This window comes from Sarcophilus harrisii, chromosome 5 (genome assembly GCF_902635505.1).
Source record: "Sarcophilus harrisii chromosome 5, mSarHar1.11, whole genome shotgun sequence".
Taxonomy (NCBI): Eukaryota; Metazoa; Chordata; class Mammalia; order Dasyuromorphia; family Dasyuridae; genus Sarcophilus; species Sarcophilus harrisii.
In genome coordinates, this window is record NC_045430.1 from 186,697,708 (window position 1) to 186,722,442 (window position 24,735).

Here is a 24,735-nt window from a genome sequence, read left to right on the forward strand (position 1 = left end):
TTTAACCATTGTCTGTCTCAATGTATCCATTTATGAAATAAGAATAATAATAGCAACCACCTCCCGGGATAGCTGTGAAAATTAAACTACATATTTGTAAAATACTTTGGAAACCCTATAGTGTCATATAATCTTAGCTATATCATTTTATTATTAATAATATTATTGTTATTATTTACAAATAATTATCCAAGACAATGGAAGAAAGGATAAATTTGTAAAGTGCTATAAAAATGCAAGCTATTATTACCATCATCATATTTTATAGGTTAAAAATCAAGGAGAATTCACGTGAGTCAATAGTGACGTTTGGAGAAACTGAGCTGGGACTAATTTATATATGAGCCACAGATGGTGTCTAGCACATTAGAATGAGGAACAGACAGTCATAGATCATGCTCTCTAGGTCACGTCCTCAATCCACACATGTGATTGCAGTATAAAATGGTTGCCTGATTCAATCCGTTTTACTAAAAGTTCTAAAAGATAAAAGATCAGGGGTTTGAAAGTGTACAGTGACAAAGGGGATGAGGTCTCTGACCCTTGGATCCCTGGATCCTGCTACTGACCTAAATAAGATGGTATTGAAGGTCTATATATTTTAAATAAACTAATCACATCATAAACTATTTCTAGACTCTTCTCTAATCCAATCTTATGATCTCATTCAAATGAATACATTTAAGTCACTACATCTAAGTTAATATAAATGAATATTTGTTAATTAATCAGTCTCATCAGACACATCACAAAATAAAGTAAAAGAGTTCTGAGTCTACCCACCATGCCATGTTATTATGATTCTAACTTTAGACTCAGAAATCTAGGCCGGGTAAGTGGTTTAAAGAAAACAGCATTCAACTGGCAACTAAAATTGGAAGATGAGTTTTCTGGCTGAGCTGCTGGATGCTGGTTTCCATTTTGTGCTTCTAAACAAATAGATATAGAATTAGAGAAAAGATGGGAGGTGCATCTTTTAGAGATGGTGGGAGATGAGAACAAGGGAATGGGAGGAACCCCTCACTTAAGTATAATTTTCCTACCCCAAACTCTTTCTTTTTTCTTTTCTTTTTGGTTTTTATTGACTAAAAAAAGACCAAAAGGGCCATAATAGCTCTGAATGTGAGCTATCACTTAGAGATTTAAATTTTTGGCTGCTCTACAAAAAGCAAGAGGCAGGAATTATTTTACACAGTACAGGGGCTTTAATTTCTAAACAACTGGGGAAAGACAGAATAAAAGAGTCAACAACTATCTTTTTAAAAAATATAAGAGGAGCTTTGTTTTGTAAAACATGCTTTTTCCTCTTTTTCTAAGCAAAAACTATCATCCAATGAGGCTGATATGGAAGAAATTCCCAGCATGGCCACTTATTTATTAGTCATCTTTTCAGCTTTCTGAATTTTCTTCTTCTATAAAATGTGGGTGACCTACTATATCCCAGGGTTTCTATAAGAAAAGCATTTTTATAAATCAGACGTGCTAAATTGATTTGAGCCCTTATTATAATCATTGTTACTTTAACCTCTCCCAGGAATTAGTACTCCCTCCTTCATTAAGTTATATTGTATACACTGTGTATTTTCTTTCTTTCCTTTTTTTTAAACTTTGAACTTTCTGTATTCCTCACATGGGATATAAGCTTCCTGAGAACAGAGATTGCCTCTGTGTGTGTGTGTGCATGCACACGTGCAGCTCTTTTATGTCCACAGCATCTCATATGTAGTAGGCACTTAAAACTTTGCTGAATTGGGTTGAGTTGTTGAATCAACAATAATCTTGGCAAAGCTATTTTGAGAGGATAGAGTTGACATCATATGTTACTTTGGATTGTTTTTAAGACTCAAAAGAAAGGTTTAGTATAGTGGAATGAATACTACCTTGGCAGTCAGGAAATCTGAATCTTATTTCCACTCTCCCACTAGCTGTATGACCTTGAAAAATGAGAGCAAGTCATCTATATATGGTCATACATCATTCCAGATCCTCACAATAACCTTGCGAGCTGTCAGATTCAAGTATTATTAGTTTCATTTTACAAATAAAGAAACAAGCCTAGAGAAATTAAACAACTTGCCTAGTTCTCCATAGCTTGTAAGTGGGGGCACTTGTCTATTATACTATGTTTTCTCTAGTTAGTATTTTCATAGACGTGTAAATTTAGGTCTTGATAAGATTTTATTAGCTAGTTCAGCCTTATTCCAAAGTTTTACATATGAGGAAATTGAGGTTAAGAGCCAGGGGATATGAGGGGAGGTTAAGAGCCCAGGGATATGAACTAAAGTTACCCAGATTCCAAGTTCATCATCACAGCCATTATTTCATGCAACCTTCTAAATTACAAAACTTCTCTGGGCCTTGGCTACCTGTTTATTCAATTTCTAAAATGAAAGATGGAGCTATAGTATATTCACTATCCCTTTCAAATCTAAAATTCAGTTTTCACAAATAGCATTTAATTTTATCCCTAAGGTGTACTAAGATTTTCTGTGCTATGACCTTTTCTACCATCATGTCACCTTACTTTCATATCTTCATCTCACTCTGGTATCTCTTTCTTTTTCCTTTCACAAACCATGATACTGAAGTGCAGGTCTCAATACATCACCTCCTGTCCTCAATTTGATAAACTCCAGTGGCCCCTTGTCACCTCCAGGATCAAATACAAAATTTTAAGTTTGGCTTCTGAAGCCTTTCATAATCTCGCCCCCTCTTACATTTTCAGTCTTCTTATATTTTATTCTCTTCCAGCAACAAGTGATCTCCTTGTAGTTCTTGAAACAAGACACTCCATTATCTGAATTGGTAAATTTTCACTGGCTGCTCCCTCATGCCTGGATTCCATGTTTTCCTCATTTTAACACTGGTACCTTCCCACTACTTTCTCCAATTGTTGTCTCTCCACTATACTGTGAGTTTTTTAAGAGCAAAGATTTCTTTTTATCTATCTTGTATCCCTAGAATTCATCATAGAGCCTGGATTTCGGTACACACTTAATGATGCTGTTTACTTGATATGATCTCATACTGCTTAAATATTCTCTTGCCAAAAGTCAGACTTAATTAGCACTTTTCCCCAACATTACTAACTATCTGCATTAGAATGCTAACATCTCAATTCTTTCAATTTTTCATAGTCTTTGAAAGTAAAAAATAGATTGTTGGTAGGCAATATAATCATGACAGAAAATTCTAACAAGAAGGATAATTGGAATGAGGCAAGTTCCAAAGCTACAGAAAATAAAATTTACCAATGAAACTGAAGCCAGAGTAGGAACAAAGTCAGGCTATGCTTCCTCTGCTATTCCCCTGAATACTGCTAGGGTAATTACATTGGAGAAATGCCAATTCTCTGAAAAAAGAACTTAGACAAACCTTAATTTGGGGAATTTGATGTATCTGGTTATTTTATAAATAAGGTATTCACATATGCCCATATATATAACATACACCAACATATATATGTCAAAAGATTCATCAACAAAAAGAAATCACTCATTTCAGAGCAGAGGAACACACAGATGCTTGCTACTTAAATGAATCCAATGGATCAATATTTTCATCAGTATTGGAGTTACTATGTATACACACAGGACACTGAGCTATTTGCTACTGACCAGGAACATATAAAGGTCAGACAAGCCAAAAGTGGCTACCCTCATTGGACTTACAATCCAGGGTTGAGTAGGAATAATACATACTAGAGCAAAGTAGTGCAATATGATATGTAATAAGAGTAAGGCAGAATTGTAATCATCAGGGGAAGTTAGGGAAATGATCATTATCAAAGGATGAGAATTCAGAAAGTTTTCATGGAAAGAGTCAAATATAGGCTGTGCTTTAAAGACAATAACATTTCAATAGATTTGGGTAAAAGAGAATACTGAAGGACCAAGAAGACATTTCAGAAAGAAGCAAAAAAGATATGAGATAGGAAACAAGGTATAACTGAAGGAAGATGAATGCTGTCATCTTTAAAAACTTCTCAAATGTGTTGAATTACTAATGGGTCTTTGAATTGGAATTCAGCTTGCCAACATGAACAAGTATATACTTCCTTCTAAAAATTTAATTTAATTATTTTATTTTATAGGAGATAAATACCTCTGTACACAAATAAGCCCATCTTTAGTCTGTTTAAAATCAAGTAAATTCTCATAAATAGGTCAAAAGGATGTTCCTTTTTTTTCCCCCAATTATGCTGGGACTTGATTTTAATTACTTGGGAATATATTTAAAAAGTGGAAATCTCTTTAAGCTAACACAAAGATCAATGGCTGAAATTATAAACAGTGAAGGTATAGGTATAAAATGAAATACTATTATCCTGTAAAAAATTTTAAAAGAAGTAATTGGAGAACAGCCTGGAAACACTTGTAATAAAGTGATCCAGAAGGAAGTGCACAAAACCAAGGGAACAATTTATCTATAACTGGGGGGTAGGGGAAAACATTAGAAAAATAACTCTGAGCAATACAATGTTCCAACCATGATTTCAGAGGACTGATGATGAAAAATGCTGGGCGCTTCAAAACACAAAGACATATGCAAAATGAGAAATACATTTTTGAATGTGACTAATGTGAATATTGTTTTATTTGACTATACTTATTTATAATCTGTTACTGTTATTGTTGTTCAGTCATTTCAATTGTATCAGACCCTTTGGGAAAAAAAAAAACTTCTATTTGGGGTTTTCTTAGCAAAAATACTGGAGTGGTTTGCCATTTCCTTCTCCAGCTCATTTTATAGATGAGAAAAGTGAAATAAAGAGGGTTAAGTGACTTACTTGGGGTTACACAGCTAGTAAGTGTCTGAGGTCAAATTTGAACTTAGGTTTCTGACTCAGAGAACTAGTTACTATACTACCTAGTTTCCCATGCTTATGATACAGTAATTTTGTATTTCTTTTTTCTCTGCAATGGACAGAGAAAGATGAAAGGAGAAAAATAAACAAATGCTTGATAATTGAAAAAAATACATGTAACAACTTTTTTTTAATGGACAAATTTTAAATTTCACCAACAGTAAATTCCTGTTTTCCCACAGTCTCTCCAACATTATTGTCTTTTATTTTTATCATAATAGCCAAGCTGAGAGTATGAAGTGAAATGTCAGAGTTGTGATAATTTGCTTTTCTCTCTTATTAACAATTGGAAGTGTTTTAAATATATTTGTTAATAATTTATTATTTTTTTCTTTGAAAACTTTTAATATCTTTTGCCCCATTTATTTATTGGGAAATAATTCTTGTACACACACACACACACACACACACACACACTTGGTACCAGACTTTATTTGGGGTAAAGATTTGTGTCCAAATCAATGGTTTTACTTCTTATTCTGGTAGCATTGATTTTGCTTACATAAAAACTTTCTCAACCTTATATAATGAAGACTGTCTATTTTCTTTTGTCAACTCTAACTCTTTTTGATTATGAATTCTTCCATTAGTTAAAGTCTTAAAAAATACTTTTTATTTAACTTTTTTTTCCACTGATACAATCTCTTTTATTTGGTCATTCTTCCACTTAGTATTTATTTTGACATATGGTATAAATGACAAATGGTATAAATAGTATAAATGGTATGCTATATATATTGAATCTATTTCTATCAAACTTTGAGTTTTTTCCCTAGTGGTTGTTTTGAATTTATTACACTCTGGGCCATTGTATTCATTGCTGATTACTTTTAATAAACCTTACAATATACCCATAATATTACTTAATATGCAGGATATAAGTTCTCTTTCCATATTATTCTCGCTGGGTCTGTTCCTTGAGTTTATAAATTATTATGCAGAATTCGGGCCTAACTTCAAGTGAGGGAGAATGTTTAATTCAAAACCTACCTGGAGACTTTAGCTCTTCTAAGAGCACTTCCTCCCATATGCACTTAGACATACAGAATATATACATACAGAATATATACAATATAATCATGCTTGTTTGCCTGTGACTTGATATACTGTTTCTAATATCTGTGGTAGGTCTCTACAATTAAGTTGTATTGTATTCAAGGCAGGGAGGAGTTTTCTGAAATCATATATTCATCCCCCAAGTATTTACTGAGTGTTAATTGAATGACACAGTATCAAGTTTTTTGGTATGGCATTTAAGTAAAATCTTCAGTACCAAAAGTCGTCTACTTATGTGTGACCTTCCTCCATTGCCCCTGAAGTAAATGAAAAAATGAAGTTTGTCTGAAAATACCCAGTATCTGCAATTGCATGGTAGGGACTTTGTTTTTGTAGGCTGTTAAGCAGACAAAAGAGACAGTATTAGCAAAGAAATATTGTGGTTCCCTTCTTTAATGGAAAAGGAAAGAAAAACACAAAGAAAATGAATGGTGAGTGCTGAAAGACCATGTCTTCAGATTCAAAGACAGAAATTCATAATCACTCAACACAGCAGATATTTGATCATGTTCTTTCTTTAGTTCATTAGTGCCAAGAGATTGAATTACCAGGTCTGAGCTGATGATTCATTCTCATATATTCTCTCTTTCTCTGTCTCTCTCTCATTCCACCTCATCCCCTCTTCCGCCCCTTATTCAGTCCTACACACAGCTCCATTTGCAAGATATCTTAAGACTGAAGAAATCAAACTAGACCTGCCTTCTCATCTTCCTTACCCATCACTCTTCATCTCTCCCTCCCTCCCTCCCTAAGCATTGTTGACAAGCCAGATTTCTTCTGTACTAGAAGCTAAAAACTTGAAGAAACTGTGAATCATTTCTATTCTTTTCTTGGCATACTTCATCAAAGATCAAATCCTACTGCATCACAAATTATACCACTTACCATATCCATTCATTCCTTTCCATCCATGCTACTATAGTCCTTAGCTAGTTATCATCTGGACCATTTTATCTTCTCTTAATATCCACTCCCTCTATTTACTTTACCACCATTTGCCAATTTTTGGGGGGGCATTTTCTATTTCCCCCAAACATACTAATCTCCATCTGAAGGTTCTAATGATTTCCCATCATATATATTTTAAAACTTCATTTTATCACTGTAGATAATTCTGTATTTTGGCAAAAGGAAGTTTTTCTTTCTTTTCTTTTTTTTTTTCTTTTGGCTTTAGTGGATTATCTTGGTGATGTTGGGTGGTCACAGCAAGCAAAAACAAAAAAAGACAAAATCCTCATTACTCTGCAGCCAATCTTCTGGCAACAAACCACTTTAAACTGAACTAGTCTGGGTCTTGGATAACAGATACACAGTTGATAATTGGCTCTATTATCAAAGACTTTCCAGCTTTGAACTTCCAGAGTTCATTCTCCAAGAGCAAAGCTTTTGAGAAACCTTAATTAAGCACTAGGGGTCAAATTATACTTTGAATCAAATTCAAGTTCCTTGTACTATGTTAGAAAAACTTGCATGATGCACTGGAAGGAATGCTGAATTTGTCAAGGGATCCGAGTTTGAATCCTAACTCTGTAATTTGCTACTTGTATGGCTTCCAATAAGTCACTTAATCTCTTTGGACCTCAATTTTCTCATCTGTAAAATGGGAGAGTTAGACTCACTGACTTTCCTGTTCCTTCCAGCTCTACACTCATATTATGACCTTCTATACTATTACACTCTCCTTGTTTCATTTTAAATGCTACTTCCTATACCAATGAGCAGACAAGAAAGGAAAATTGAGTTCAAATCCAGCCTCAGTCACTTACTATTTAACCAGAGACAAGTCACTTAAATTTTGTCTGCTTCGATTCCTTTAAATACGAAATGAATATAATAACATCTATTTCCCAAGGTTGCTGGGGGATAAAATAAAATCATATTTGTAAAGCACTTAACATAGTCTCTGGCACATTGTTGTTGTTCAGTTCAGCTACATGGTCAGTTGTTCAGGTCTGAGTTCTCATGACAGCATGAAATATTCTTGGCAAGGATATTGAAATGATTTTTTTTTCTTTCACCAGTGGATTAAGGCAAAAAGAGTTAAGTGACTCGTCTAGGATGTATCCGAGATTAGATATGAACTCAACTTTTCCAGACTCAAAGTGCAGCATTCTATCCACTGAGTCACCTAGCTGTCTCAACCTCCTCTGTGCCTGGAATATAGTAAATACTTTATAAATGTTGTGTGTGTGTGTTGTTTTCTTTTTTGGGAGGGGGTACTAGGTTTACCACTCATTCTACCCCTATCCCATTCACTTTCCCCAATAAATCTTGGTCTTTTCAGGATCACATTTTAATTGGTCCATCCCTGCTTTCAAAAAACAGATCATGATTTTAATGTGTCCCTTCCATATCACTGCCAAGTTGTCCCTCTCCCCTCTAATAGTTCTCAAAACCATACCTTCTCCTGGATATCTTCCTGGATTAATCCAAAAAATGATGATTGTTGTTTGTAATTATATTAATCACCTCACTCTTTCTAGACAAGTAATACTCATGCATACTTTCCCTGTTTTCCACCAAAATCATGCAGAGGTTGCTAACTTTAAATGACAGATATTTTGTTGTTGTAATTATCTGGGAATTAAAATATCAAATGAGAAAATATTTATAAAGTCTTCACAGTATCTGATACACAGTAAGCACTTAATATAGGCTTATTCCATCTACCCTTCCAAATCTTGATATCACTACTAAGTAACAGGACAGCATTAGGAACTCAAAAGAAATGAAAGGCATTGATACTGCTGTTGGGACACAGAAGGAGTATGGAATTAGATACTAGAATCTATACTCAAATGAAGTTCTAGATTCAAATCCTACCTTTTATACTTATTAGTAATAGAAGCACCACTGTGAAAGTGACTTAACCTCTCTGAGATTCAAGCAACTTTCAAAGACTATATTATTCTCCTAGTCTGCTTTCTTCACTCTGTATCAAGTAATCCAAGTCTTCCTATGATTCTATGTTCCTCACATTTTTAATATCTTATGGTACAATAATTTTCTGATCAGGCTTACTAAGTACCATAATACACAATGATATACAGATTGAGGTCTATGTGAAATCTGAAGAGGGAAAGGGATATTGAGAGTGAGTATTATGAAACATTGAAAAAAAATCAAGTTTAATCAATGAATGTGTATACCACAGAATACCAGCTGAAAAGAAAAGTATGGTTTAAACTAAAATACAGACTGTCCCCATAATCTTTGTTCAGTATAAAAATACACACACACACACACACACACACACACACACACACATACTTATATAAGGTAGATAGTGGTCGCACATGGAATTTACAACTTGCTGAGCAGCCAGAATCTGTTGGTCTCATTTTCTGATACAAAGCAAAAAGAAACTCCAAATGTTTATAGAAATCTATACCATCTTGGCTCAGACCCTCACTGGTTTTTCTAGATCCTTCTTATAAGAGAAAAGCTTGCCTAGAAACTTGCTGGTTGCCATGGATACTTCTACATTGGGCTATGCATGATGTGGTTAATGTCTTTTTTACAGTCTTCTGGTGGTTTTAGTGGGTCAATCTCTCAATGATGGCTCCTATGGTTTCTTGGCCACATCAAATTCTGTGGCTTTTATGTTTGAAAAGAATCTGTGGCTTCAATTCATTCCTAAATATAGAAAAGTCTGATTTCCATGATAGGGGTTTTTTTTTTTTTTTGGGTAAATCAAGTTTTTACAGATCCATAAAGGACAGAGTCTCTTTAAATCTTTCTTTGATGAGCACACCTTATACTTGAGCTACTTGTGATATTTCTTCAGGATTATAGTGAAATTAAAGGGAGAATCATTGTTTGAACATTAATGGACTTAGAATCTTAAGCCCTAGGTTTAAATTGAAACTCAACTTGCCCATTTATAGAAACAGGAATAATGAACCAGCTATACCCAGTGAAAGAACTCTGGGAGATGACTATGAACCACTACATAGAATTCCCAATCCCTCTATTTTTGTCCGCCTGCATTTTTGATTTCCTTCACAGGCTAATTGTATACTATTTCAAAGTCTGATTCTTTTTGTACAGCAAAATAACTGTTTGGACATGTATATATATATATATATATATATATTGTATTTAACTTATACTTCAACATATTTAACATGTATTGGACTACCTGCCATCTGGAGGAAGGGATGGAGGAAAGGAGGGGAAAAGTTGGAACAAAAGGTTTTGCAATTGTCAATGCTGAAAAATTACCCATGCATATATCTTGTAAATAAAAAGCTACAATAATAATAATAATAATAATAATAATAATAATAAACAGGAATAATAACATCAGTCCTACTTACCTCATAGAGCAATTCAAAGGACAAAATGAATAATATACATGTGATGGCTAAGCTTTACTAGTTTTGAGTTGCACTAAGACTTTTGGGACATTCTATATGTTAACGTTCTTTGTAAATTTTAAAGTATCACAGGGTTATCAGCGTAGTCAACATTTCTATAGAATTGTAAGAATTAAAAAGCACTATACAGATATCATCTCCTTTAGGTCTTACCTCACAAAGTAGAACCCCTGAAAGACATAAACTATGCCATTTTTGTCTTTGTAAACCAAAGACACAACATGGTGCCTTTAACATTAAGTACACACAGTGGGGATTTAATCAAAGCTCATTGAACTGAATGAAGGGAAGAACTATAGGAAAAATTAAAAAAGAAAGTAAGATTTGAGAATGTAAGTTGTTCATGCACAGTCACATAGCTAGCAAATGTCAGATTTGAATCCTAGTTCTCTGCTGCCCCCCAACTTTTCAAAACACTACAGTGTTACTATTATCAGAACTTTTTCCCCTCTATATTGAAGTTTGTTGGTACTTTAATAAGAAAGGCTTTTTAGGTCAAATAATTCCTTTAAAATTTTTAAATCATTTAAAAACCTATGAATACCACATAATATAAATATGTAATATATAACCATATAATGTGGATAAATACAATTTAGAAGTAGAGAGAACTTTAGAGGCCATCTAGACCAAACAATTTATTTTGAGAAATGAGGCTAAGAATAAAAAAGTAATCTGTCAGTTATTATTTTATAACTCAAAATTGTTAATTGAGTAAATTTGAATAGACTGTAATTTTTTGATTAAGTAAATCATAAGTGAGTAAAAATAAAAACTGAAGTAAACTTCAAACAAATTGGTACACAGTAGGTGCTTAATAAATGCTATTGATTTCAAGTATCCAATAACTCATCATCCTGTCATTGAGCTGCAACTATTTGTGTCTTCTACCTACTAAAAGGTTCTGGCCTGAAATGAAGCTTGGGGGAGGAAATGTTGGGTAGGGGGGAAGAGGGGGCTAATGGGCATAAGGAATATGGGGGATAGAAAAATAGAGAAGAAATAATTCCTAAGAAAGTCAAAATTAGGAGCATATATGGATGTGTGTTTAACCTTGTTGAGACCTACATTCCTCATTTCTTCATGCTCATTTTTATCTTCAAGATCAAAAGTACAATTCACCAGCAGGTTTGTGATGGGACATATTGTCCAGTATACTTCAAATATTCACCCATGTGCACACCAGTTCATTCTAGCTAAAAAGAGAAGGCTTGATGATGATTATTCTAATGCTGCTAATGCTGATTTTCCCCAAAAGGAGGTGCTACCATCTTCATTTTAGACTTTCACATTAAGAATGATTCACTGTGGTTTGATTAGGATATTATAGGATGGGAAAAAGATGGTTGGAATACAAGAAAGACATAACAACCCACCCAACCTTAAAAAAAAAAAAAAAACAAAAAAAAACAATAAGTTCTTGAATGCAGAGAACTCATTTCTTCCAACTGGTTCAGGTCCAAATATACCATTCAGATCTAAACTCCTAAGCTCTAGTGGAAGCAATAAAGTACTATAATCCTGAAAGCCTGCTTACTAGTTCCAGACATAAGAGATGAGAAAGAGGAAGCATTTTTCACGACCTTTATAAGGAAGTAAATTGGAGCACCAACATGTGATAGGATTTGACCTCTTTCAAATACTTAATACATTCCTAGTGCTTCTCTTTATGTCTTATTTATTCTCTTGATTTCTATACATAGGCATGCTTATATGGAAATAAAAGGCTAATCTATTCTAGATATAGAGCATTTGGGATTCTGGGGAGAGATGGGTTAGAGAAAGTGACAATTCAAACTTAATAATGTTTTTAAGGGTTTGTCAAATGCTTTGCTCACAACAAACCCATGAGGTTTTGGTGTAAATATTATTACAATCCCCAGCAGTTTCCATTAATATCAGATTCAAGATCTGCCTTTGTTGTCTTTTTAGATCTAGAGTAAATTCCATAAATATTTGACATGTTGCATCTTTTTTTTTTACAAATAATCAATAAAATCTGTTGCACCTTAACACTTCACTCCTAAGAGGAAGAGGACACCCACTTGGAACAATTGAACAGAATGTGCTTTTGGACAGATAATGTGAGATGTTTCCTGTAAGAGAATCAGCTGAGCCCTGATAAGATTAAATGTGCCCCACCATGTGCGCATGTGGACACATACACACACACCTTACTGGAATAGATTGATCGCATTCCCTTGAGCAATAACATATAGCATTTAGATTTAGCAGACCTACAACACACAATAGGCCCAGAGAAAAAGAAAATAAGAACTTAGAAGAAGTTTTAAAGTTTTATCCCCCTGAACCTGAGTCTGAAGTAACAACCTAACTAAATTCCAACAAAATGTAAACACTTTGAGGATTGGAACAATGTCATTTTCTCCTCCTTTTACTTCTAATACTTATCAGGGAACCTTGTATAGGAAGTTAATAAATATTCATTGAATTAAATCATTAATCTTCCTAGCAATTACCTATGACATTTAAAATATAGGATAACAAAGACGAAGTACTTTTTTCACAATGACCCTGTAAGATAAACATCCCCCATGAGCTGCTCATGATAACTTAGCTAATGAGTATCTGTACCAAATTTCTACCCTGATGAAATTGTAGATTTAAGCACTATTTGTGAATATAATACACATACATACATAAAAGATCTTTTTTTTTATTGCATTGTTAACCTCTCTGAGGATGTGAAGGAAGCATGTATTTTAATTTCTTTTCCCCATCATATGATGTAGTATGTTACTGGTCATGAATGAATATGTTGACTTCAATAAACATTGAGAAACTGGATGGATGAGGTGAGGGTTATTTATTAAATTAAATTTATTTATTTATTAAATGCCTATATGCCAAATACTGTGCTTGGCACTTGATAACAATCATTTCATTTGAGTCTCACAATCATCCTAGAAGACAGGTATTATTTTCCCCATTTTACAGATGAGCAAACTGAGGCAGAAAAATTAAGTGACTTATGCAAAGTCACACAGATAGTGTTGGAAGCTGAATTTGAGCCCAGCTCTTGGTGACCACAAGCCCAGTGCTCTATCCTAGCTGATACCCCTCAACCCCATCCATCCCAATTCCTCAATATGTTTATTAAGCTCAACACATTCATTCATGCCCAGGATCATACCACATTATGATGATGGGAGAAAGAAATTAAAAGATATGTACATTCCCATCCTCAGAGAGGTTAACAATGCAATAAAAAAGTAAGATTTTTATGTATATATGTGTATTATATTTATAAATAATGCTTAAGAACTATGATTTCATCAAGGCAGAAATTTAGTACAGATTCTCATTAAGTAGGTTATCATGAGCTGCTCATGAGGGATAACAATATTTGTACTATTTATCTCACAGGGTCACTGTGAAGAAAAGTACTTCGCAAGCTTGAAAGCACTCTATTTGAGTTACTATCATTAAGTCCAACCACATCCTTCTTTTTTTACACATGAGAACACTGGGTCTTAGAATGAGGAAGTGATTTTGCTCAAGGACACACAATTATTATTAAGTGACAGACACAGGATTTAAAGTTAGTGTTGCCTCCACTATCCTCCAAGATGTTGTCTATCTTTCACATAAAGACCTCTAATAAATAGAAACTGAGCATATTTACACTTCTGAACAATTTCTAATTGTTAGGAAGTTTTTTCTTCCAACCATCCATACTATGTTGATAGATGGTACAGAATAGAACAGGATATCTAAGCAGTTGTAGGGATATGTCAAGTATAGGAAGGAAATTCAGAAAAAAAATTGGAAAGGCACAAGGTTTCAACTTGAGGAAATCAGTCAATGTGTCATATATCCTTGGATTGCCAGGAAAGCCTAAACAACCAGCCAGCCAGGAATGTGCTGGAGTGCAGCCTAGTCCACACAAATATAAGGGCAAATTATGTGCAAGGTAATGGCGATACATAAGGTAAACAAGACCCTTCAAAATACAATGTGCATAGTCCTTCAAAAAAAAAAAAAAAAGCTTCTATGTCCAATAGGCTCTTGTAATAATGAACTTTTTAAAAAGTGATGAATTTAAGACACTGACTTGGGGGTCCTAGGTACAAAACCCTGTGAAATACCCCTTCTTTTTTCTCTCTTCTCCTTAGCTTATTACACAAACTAGCCGGAGGATCAGCTAAATATTCTTAGAAGCTTCCTAGAAACTCCCAGGAGTACTGGATGGGAGATAAGGGAATGGGCCATTTATTTCTGCATTCCCTTGCTATTCCCCTACCTGGAGCTAGTGGGGATTGCAGTTATGCTTTTTTTTTTTTTTTTAAATACTGTAGGCCCTCAGGAGTTATCATTCCTCCTAATCTCAGATCTTCTCTCCTTAGAGGGAGTGGGAACCAGGATTGGGGGTCAGGCAGAGAAAGTTGCTGCCATTCTGCTTCTTATGCCACAAAATTGGGGTCCCCCTAGACTATTAAAGATAAGGAGAAGAGGGACCTCATGGTAGCTTTATTTTAGAGATCCTAGTGCCATAGGGGTTTCTAGGTCCATGCTTGGTATGTCTATGGGATAATCTAGCTCTGATATTTTATACATGATAGGTAAGTGCTGTAGGAATATCTGCAAATGGTAACAACAGATACACACAGTCCCTGCTCTCAAAAATCTCCCAAAAGAAAGGATTTGCAGCCAATAAGAAAGTTCAACTCATCACTACTATCCCCCAAAGCCCCCGTACTCAAGGTATTTCCAACCCAACCAGCTTTATTCTGCTTTTCCCTTACCTTCATTGAAGGTATCTTCATTAGAAATGTGAGTGAGTGGGGACTGAGGCCGGGAATCCCCACACAGAGAGTAGCTGTGTTCTGCCTGGATGAGAGGAGCAGGGGAGGCTGGAGATGTCTCCACTTCCATCATCTCATTCTTCTCTGAGAGGAAGGGGTCATTCAAAAGCTGGCCCAGGACATTCTGGGAAAACTCATCCAGAAGCTCTGTGAAATGCTGGAAAACACAGGGTGATAGAACTCAGTTTCTGACAAATCTATGACTTCATGCAGAAGATCAGTGAAGCTTTGCCCCAAGTCAGTGACATTAAAGGTATGTAATTCTCCACTATAACAGTCTTCTAACCTACTAGCTCAGATATTACCCTCAGAGAACAGCTGCCATAACACCCTTCTCCCAGGACCCACTACTGCACCCTCAATTTGCTTGCTCTATCTTCCTGCTTTCTTCAAGAAGAGTAAGGGGTCAAAGACACAGGTGAGACTCTGCACGTTACACTTTTTGTGACATATCCAGGATTAGTGATAACACTGAGAAGTGCTAGTGAAGATTTTCCTAAACTCCAAGTGGACTTTCATCAACTAGTATATGTCCTCCTCCTTCCCCTTTTTCTGCCCAGAGAAACCATCTTAGGATCTCCTTTTTCCTCCAACCCACAGCAGTGCTTCAGGTATACCTTGAAGGGTCTTATATGCCAAAGTCTGAGCTCTCTCCTCTACTGAATTTTTCCCAGGCACTAAAATTCATAGTCACAGCTCTGACCTGCTATTTATACTCTGGGACCTAACAAGAAAATAATTCCTTGAAAATTAGAATTGGCCAACAGAAGCTAACGACTTCATGAGATGTTAATAAATTATCAAAGTCAAAAGAAGAAAATGTAAAATATTTCATAGAAAAAATTACTGAAAAGAAGTAATTTAAGAATTATAACCTAAACTATCCTTTTTTTTTTTTTACAAAGTAGCTAATAGTAATTGTAAAAAGCTAGAAATAACCTAAATATCCAAAAATAGGGGAGATGGCTAAATAAATTGTGGTAGATTAATATAATCAAGTCCTTTAATGCTGTTAAGACCAACAAAGGTCTGGAAAGACCTTTATGAAATAATCCAAAATGGCAACAGTAGAGCCAAAAGAACAGATCACATACTTCTGATGATGATATAAAAGAAAAACTGAATGAGAGTAATTAAAGTATCCTGAGTGTAAGATACTTAATGGGAGTGAAAAAATAAATAGTTACTTCATACTTTATTTGTCCTAATTAAACTGTCAATAGTTGCTTACTCAGTGTGATTGTTCAATGTTACATTAAATTTTTTAAAAAAGCATTCAATTAAAAAATAAAAAGGACACATAGAAAACCATCTTTCCTACATTAATTACCAGAAGCACAATCAGTTCAATGTGAAAATAAGTACTAGTTCCTCCCATCTTTTCAGAATTCTCTGCATGCTGTAACAGAGGCAATTTGGTGCCAAGGATGAAATGCTGGACTGGGAATCAGGGAACCAAAGGTTTAAATCCTAACTCTACCACTACCTTCCTTATGTGATCTGGAGCTATCCTTTCTAGAGTCCTCATTTTTAAGATAAGATGAAAATCAGTCTAGGTGATAGCTAAATTCCAGCTAGAATTCTATGATTTGTGGTTTCATAAATTAGTCTTACAAGACGCTTCCAATCTTGTTCTGTTGTGCCACAGTTCTCTTTTAATGTCCTGATCCAGTTTCCCTAATTGTCCTACTCAGTTACTCTGCCTCAGGTTATAACCATTCCCTCAAAGTTTGATTGGGTAAAGGTCTTATATCTTAGAACTCAGGCTATAATCATCCCCTCTTAATGTTTGATAGGTATATTTTAGACATCATTAGAATATCAGGAGCCCCTCCAGTACCTCCCCCTCCATTGTGTCATTGTTCTTGTTACCCTATAAAAGAATCTTGTATCCCATATTCACTGCTGGATTCTTGGAGACGATAGTCTCATTCAACCTTGGGACCAAACCATGGATCCATTTGGTCCCAGTAAATCTCTCCCTTTCAAATAAATTGTTCTCTAATCTCTATCCTGCCTCAGTTTCTCTGGCATTACAGTTCCACATAACAAGTGGACATTTTGAATAAAAAGTTCTGCACCATATATCTATCAGGACCATGGAAATGATGTCCTCAGAACATTTCCCTGCCTTTAACACTGCAAGCTTCTTTAACCTACATGAAAATACCCTCAACCACTTCATAATTCTGACCCTTTTTATATCTTTCACAAATATATCAGCTATCTGTGAAACTGCATTTAAAAAAAAAAGTACACTGGAGAAAAAATGTGGAATTTTGAGGCTTTTGTCATAGCACCCCAGGGATAGCAAAGGCTTTATATTATAGAAGAAAGGTCACTGGACTGAGGGTTCTGGGTTTCTTTTAGTATCTGCCAATAACAATCTTAAGCAATAGTTTCCAGTTTCATTATTTATCAAATAAAAGGGTTGGGCTTGATAATTTCTAAGATCCCTTCTAGTGTGAACATTCTAGGAGTATGGATATTAAAGATTTGGATCTACCCATCTGCATATGTAGGGTAAAGCAGTTCCTCCAATCCACCCACTTCTATGGTCATTCTACAGTTAGTTTTTTTTTTTCCCCCCAAAGATGGCACTTAAAAGACCGATAAAAAAAAAAAAAAAGTACTGGGAGCACCTGAATTAAAACCTGCTTCAGACACTTAACACTTACGACCTGTGTGACCTGGGCAAGTCATGTAACCCCAACCATCTTGCAAAACAACAACAACAAAAAAACCAAACCAAAAAACACCCACTTCTTGCACATCCTGGCCAACGAAGCCACCTTCACTCAATTTAAGATTGACCCTTTGTTTGATCTACTATGACCCCTAAGTTATTAGATAATTATTGTTTTAAAATTATTAAATTAATAATTAAATGCATGATTACCTAATCATTTATAATAGAAGAAGAAGCTACATACAGTCAGATAACTCAATGCTCCTTCTACTCCTGATAATCAGAAGAATCTAGGCACTGGAAAGGACCTTAGATATCATTTATTCTAGACTATATCTCAAGAAGATCCCTTTCTATGTCATCTTTACTTGAAAATCTCCAGCAAAGGAAAATTTGACAACAATCAAGAAAAATCATCTATGGTCGTACGGTCTTTCTCATAGAATCTCTTATCTAGTCACATCTCTCTCCACTCCCATATTTGTGAAATCAATTGTTAATGCATGGGTGATTTATATTTATCCATATTAAATTTCCTCTTATTCAATTTGGCCCATAACTGTGGCTAGCAGAAATTTTTATAATACAAATTTTGTAATCAAGATGTGTTATTTATTCCTCCCAAATACATATTATTTGAAAACCTAACAAATATATCTTGATCAAAATAACTGAGGGAAAAAAATGCTGAAAAGCACAGAGCCAACAAATCCCTGAGGTATTCCATCAGAGACTTTTCTCTTTTACAATACTTACCCTTTGACTCTATCCATGAAATCAGTTTTGAATTCTCCTATCATCTAGCCTATATTTATCTCCTCCACAAAGATATCTAGGATAACTACTGAAATTGAATTATATGATACCTACAATATTCCCTTTGAGCTATCAGTTTAACTACTTGTCAAAGAAGTACATTTGGTCTGGCATAATTTGTCCTTGTTGAAATTTTTGCTAGGTTTGAGTGTTCAATGCTTCTCTTTCTAAATGCTCTTGAACCATTCTTTTTTTTTAAATAGATGTTCTAGAACTTTATCAGGAACAGAAATTAGACTCTCTGGATTATAGTTTGGAGATTCTGTCCTTTCCCTTCACCATTTTTAAAGAAATTAGAACACTTACATTCTAATCCCATGACATCCTTCTCATTCTCCAAATATTTCAAATATTATCAATCACAACTCTAAAATCATACTTGCTGGTGTTTTTCAGCACCAGAGAATATATTAAGTGTGTTGAACTCGGGACTTGAACTTATTAAGAGCAATTAAATGCTGTCTGCCTCATAGATAGTAGCTTTCCACACCCTACAACCATCTTTCCCAATCCAAAGGTCATTTTTCTTAGAAAAGAAAACCAAAAAAGTTGACTAGCTCATTTTACTCACCAGTCAATTATTTTAATTTCATATGCCTTTAATGTCAGTGCTAATCCTTCTCTAGCTTAAAAAAAAAAAGTTTTGTTTGTTTGTTTGTTTCTTAAATAATGTCTTGTTGATGCTTATGATCTTTAAATGTTCCTGACTTTTAGTCTTATAAGACCACATGTACCACTCTCTTAAATTGGCTTTTCACTATCCTAAAGAACCCCCTTTTTTATCATCTGGAATAATTTATACTTTTGTCTTCAAAATTTCAGTCTATGAGATTGATGCAGTGGAGAGAGCACCAGACCTAAAGTCAGGAGTATCTGAGTTCAGATATGACCTAGATGCTTAACACTTCCTAACTGTGTGACCCTAGGCAAAGCAAGTCACTTAACCCGGATTGCCTCAGAAAAAACAAACATAAAAACCCTCAGTCTAGGGAGTTTCTCTTCACTCTGGATTCTACTTTCTCTGCAGAATATTAGGCCATTGAATCCTATCTATCCTTTTCCTGAATGCTTTGAAATGCAATCTTCCCCAAATCTAGATCGAACCTGAGATTCTGGTTATTTGTGTTCACCTTCTATATTGTGGACTCTATAATAGATTGGCCATTTGCCCACAACTTAATGCCATGCTATTTCAGCAACTAGTCCTTGTTGCTCAGAATCTAGCTCAGAATAGCAGTCCCTTTTATCACTTCTTCCATCTTTTAAAAAGTAAACAGTATTATGTCAATAAGCTTGCTGTAGTTTTTTGGCAAAGAATTACAGCAAACATCTGAATATCTGAAGTGCCCCCTTCACAAGACCCCATGCCAAGCTTGTGATCTGGGTCCTCAGACTCTGGATCTAATTCCTTCTCCAGCTGGTCTGTAGTATACATCCATGACAATCATTTCCATTTCATTTTCTATAGATCTTTACTCAAATAAATATGCTTTCCAGCATCTTTCTCCATCCAGGTTCCTGGCTTTCTCACATGAGTATTCTTGAAATACAATGCTGCTCTCCTGCTCCTTTGATCTATTCCATTCCTTTATTTCAATCATGGATTCCATCCCATTAACGTTCAGACAATTTTAAAGTCAAATTTGACTCCCTACATTAAGATTTGTAGGTTATATATGTTGGTCTACCTGCCATCTGGGGGAGAGGTAGGGGAAAGGAGGGGAAAAGTTGGAACAGAAGGTTTTGCAAGGGTCAATGTTGAAAAATTACCCATGCATATATCTTGTAAATAAAAAGCTATTTAAAAAAAGATTTGTAGGTTATGTTACTTGGACTCAAATTCTAATATATTTTGTACATCAACAATTGATTTATTCTTGGCTTCTATTGGATACTGTATTTCCTGACTTTTCTACTCCTCTCTTATTACCTTTCTTCCCATGATTCCCCACTTGAAGGATGAAAAAGTCACATTAGATGACCCCAAAGTAAGGACTTTTAGAGCTCTAAATACATGATTTTTGGTTTGCTAAATTATGTTTCCAAGAAACCCAAAGTCTGGCCTGAAAAGACAACATTTTTCCAGACAGTGTATCAATACTTTCAATAGAAGGTTCTATGTTCCAACAATCTTTCAGCACCATGATAATGACATCCTCAAAGATTTTTCTCATCTTCTTCATACCATTGATACTGAGCTTTTCTTTTAGGCTATTTGAAAATTCCTTCAACTACTTCACAATTTTAAAATTCAGATCTTTTTCTCTTTCAGGTTACCTGAAAAACTTTACAAAGTCTCAAAGATCCATCAATTAAGTATGAAATTAAAAAAAAAAATACACCTTAAAGCAAAAGTGTAGAATTTTGAAAGTTTATCACATCATTCACAGGACAGCAGTGACTTTATAATCTAGAGGAATAAACACTGGACAGAGTCCAAGAGACTAGGTTTAGTCCTGGCTCTGCCAATAATTAGCTAGGTAGCCTTAAGCAAAACATTTCACCTCTTTCTCCCTGAGAACCTTATTCTCTATGGTCCTGGATTTGGAAGATCTATGTGGTAGTGGTAAATTTTCATTCTCCTCTTCCCACTGCCATCTTCAGACAAAAATCCTCCTGATCAGACTTTGCAAGACTCTAGACAAATATGTTTTTGCTGGTTCCTGTCGATCTCTGCTCAGAACTCCTCTTCCCACATTCTAAATTGTAATCCAGAAACCAAATTCCTTTCCCAAACTCCATGTTTTTAGGCAAAATCAGTTCTTTAACCTACTTAACTATTTCAAATTGTCTTCTTTTAAACAATTATCATCATGAAAACATCACCACGAATTCATAATCCTTAATGTTTTTCAAGTTCCTTCCGGTGATATCATCTTTCTCTACATGAATCACCACCAGAGCCGAAAAAATCTTAGGAAGATCTCTTTCACAAAATAGAGACATGCCCCAGACATGTTAACCAACAGCTGCCTCAGTACTGTTTTGAAGGAAGTCAATAATCACTACCATTTGCCCTTCTTCTTCTAACTTCTTTCTCACTAATTCCTAAGACTTACTAACTTTCTTGGCCAAAGAGATTTTCTTCAAGCACTGGCTGAACATGTCATTGTTCCACTCCAATGATCTTTACTCAATTAAAATTAAATACTCCTTGTTTGGCATTTAAAGGTCTTCACAATCTGGTCCCAGCCTAGCTTTCCACATAGTACTCCAGAAAAGATTAAGTTGTCTTAGACATCTGTAGCCAGCTGTCCTGAGCCTAGCACTGTCATTTTATTGGGGTGAACCAGATATTCAAGCATTTTCCAGGATGTCAACTTCACTCTAACTTCTCATTCCAAGAAAATAGCAAGGTCAATACTAAATCTTAATGCGATTTATGTCTTTTTACTCCCACACTTACCCTAACTCAGACCTCTCAGTGGTCCCTGATAATCCCACCTAGAACAACCAATTATGTGCTTCCTCTGCCATCTTATCCTGGCAGCTAGAGATAGGAAAGACATAAAGTGGTAAGCACATATTTTCAATTTCTCCTTTTCCTTTTCTAAGTACCTGGATCTCTACATACATATGTAACAACATATTTAGAAATTATACTAGAGTTAGTGATAGAGGAAAGTAATGGGTCTCTGGTGGCAAATTTTGTTTGTTTTATTGGTGAATGATTTGAGACCTTGCTTTTTTTTTCCCTGAATGCTGGAGGTATAGAAGTGTGTTTGAGTTGGATTTATTCTTTTATTGCCTCCCATCAACCTCATCTTCTGTCCCCACCCCTAAGGTAAAAGATATCCAATAATCAGATCTATTTCTCATAGAATCGTATGTATATGTCAAAGGGAGTTAGATTATTTTTAGTGTCATTCATGCTATTATTCCAATAGTTGGTAGCAATAATACATGTCAAGCTAGTCATATCATTTCTCTACTCAAAACTGGCTATTAAGGTCTACTGAGTCAAGATCAAACAACATTGCTAGACACTGAAAGTCCTCCACATTGTGATGCTACTTTTTTTTTTCCAATCATTCCTACAAAACTATTCTCTGTCCCCTTAAACACATTCTAAATTTTTCACCCTTTGTAAATTTTTGATGCCTGTAAAATTCTCCCTTCCCAAGCTTTACCTTCTGAATTCCTCCATATTTTTAAAAATCCAAATCAATTATCACCTGTTTTATTGAGTCTTTCTTGTTCATCCATCCTTGATCTTTTTGTCTCCTAAGATTTCACAAAGGAGTTTATTATTTCTCTTAAATTATATTAGGATACTGTATTGTAGCTATGTGGGTTTGTGTTTTAATCCCTTTATTAGACTATAAGCTCCATGAGAGCAGCAATCTAAACTAAAAGAAGCCTTTAGCATCTAGAATGTTGCTTTAGATGCAGTAGGTGCTTAATATTTGCCAAATTGAACATCACTGGTATAAGTATTCCCTATCCAATTCCTCAATGCCTTTGTTTAAACTGCTTTGGGCAAAACAACAAAACTGCTTGCCAATATTTTCAGACTTACATTAGTTCTCAGTCAAAAATCCGTCACTAGGCTGTATTTCAAGCTTTTCTAACTTGGTTATAAGTTAAAGCAGAGTATTTCTGTGAGCAGAATCCAGGGGAGCTACTGAATTAAATATGTAGGAAGAGAACATATTCAACTTAAAGTTGAAGGGTAGATATGGGACTCATTCCACAAAAGAATATTTTTTACCTTGTGACCAAATGAATAGGAAAAAAAAACAACAATCATAAAAAAATAGAAAATACAAAGAAAGATGAAAAATCCAAAAATATCAAATGAAAAGATTATCCAATTTCCCTGGAGAATGAAAGAGGGACAATTTAGAAGAGACTGAACAATGCCTTAAGCCAAATTAAACTAATTTAGTCATTTATCTATATAATATATAATTTTTACAATTGAAAACATTTGACTGTGTATCTATGCATCTATTCTTGTATATATCTATTCTTTGAGAAAGAAGGATCACTGGGAAAGTGAAAGAGGAGAAAGATGGTGAAAGATAAGAGCGAAGGAAATAAGTATTTATTAAAGAGCCTACTATGTACCAAGCACTATGCTATGCCCTTTTTACAAATATTATCTCATTTAATTCTCAAAACAACCTTTTGAGATAAGTGGTACTTATTACAATACCCACTTTTCAATAGAGGAGACTGTGACTCAATTTCCACATTTATTTTATAATAAAGGAATTTGAATAATTAGCTCTAAATCTAAAATCCTCTAGCTTGTCTGCCCTAGAAAAACAGAACCCCTCCTATCTGGAAAGGTTCCAAAGACAGAAACAACACATAAAGTATTCAGGCAAAAAAAAAAAAATTGCAGACAGCACACTTCTGTTGGCTGTCTTTCCTCAAGTGAACAATATATGGCAGAAACATAAGGAAATAGAACCCAGACACTGCAGTTATGCCTTTCTTGAATCCAAAGGCTTACCTGAGTCTGAATCTCACTCTGCAACCAACCACATTTGCCCAAAGGCAACAAGGTGCAGCCAGTTTAATAATCCAATAGTTGCCACCTTCTCCTTTCAATATTCCAGCTATGTGTCATCCCCACGTATTCATAACATAGCTCACTTACAATCAGCTCCACAACACACAAATACACAGACACACACACAGACACACACACACACACACACACACACACACACACACACACTTTCTATCTTCCAACCCACCCTCTCTTCTTCCATTACTTTAAGAAGCCCAGAAGAGTTGAAGTGATTTATATTAGTCACCTCTTATCCTGCCATGGGTTATTTGGATCTTTATTTCTGGGCCGTCAACTTATATCAACTTATAGAACTCAGGCAGTGGGAGGTTGTTCATCACACCCTGTAGTTGCCTTAGCAAATGATTTCATGAGTCTTATACTGCCCATAGGGCAGAAGTTTCCCACCCCTGGTTTGAGTAATTTGTTTTACGATTAGTAAGTAAAGGCTGAATTTTTAACCTAAAGTCTGACTTGAAAACCAAAACGTAGAACTTTAAATAATTATATTTTTGAAAGAGGGAGTGAGCCAGCCTTAAAACCAGGAACATGTGGATTCAAACCTGCTTCTAAGATACATT

The 24,735-nt window shown here is 35.0% G+C and overlaps 1 protein-coding gene across 1 annotated transcript in view; it reads right to left on the reverse strand.

The window, feature by feature from the left end:
- Window positions 1-24,735, reverse strand: part of CREB3L2 (cAMP responsive element binding protein 3 like 2) — a 154,532-nt gene that overhangs the window by 54,964 nt on the left and 74,833 nt on the right. The window contains exon 2 of the mRNA XM_031939144.1: window positions 15,069-15,285. Within this exon, the coding sequence (XP_031795004.1) occupies window positions 15,069-15,285 (217 nt within the window). The remainder of the gene's footprint in view (window positions 1-15,068; window positions 15,286-24,735) is intronic.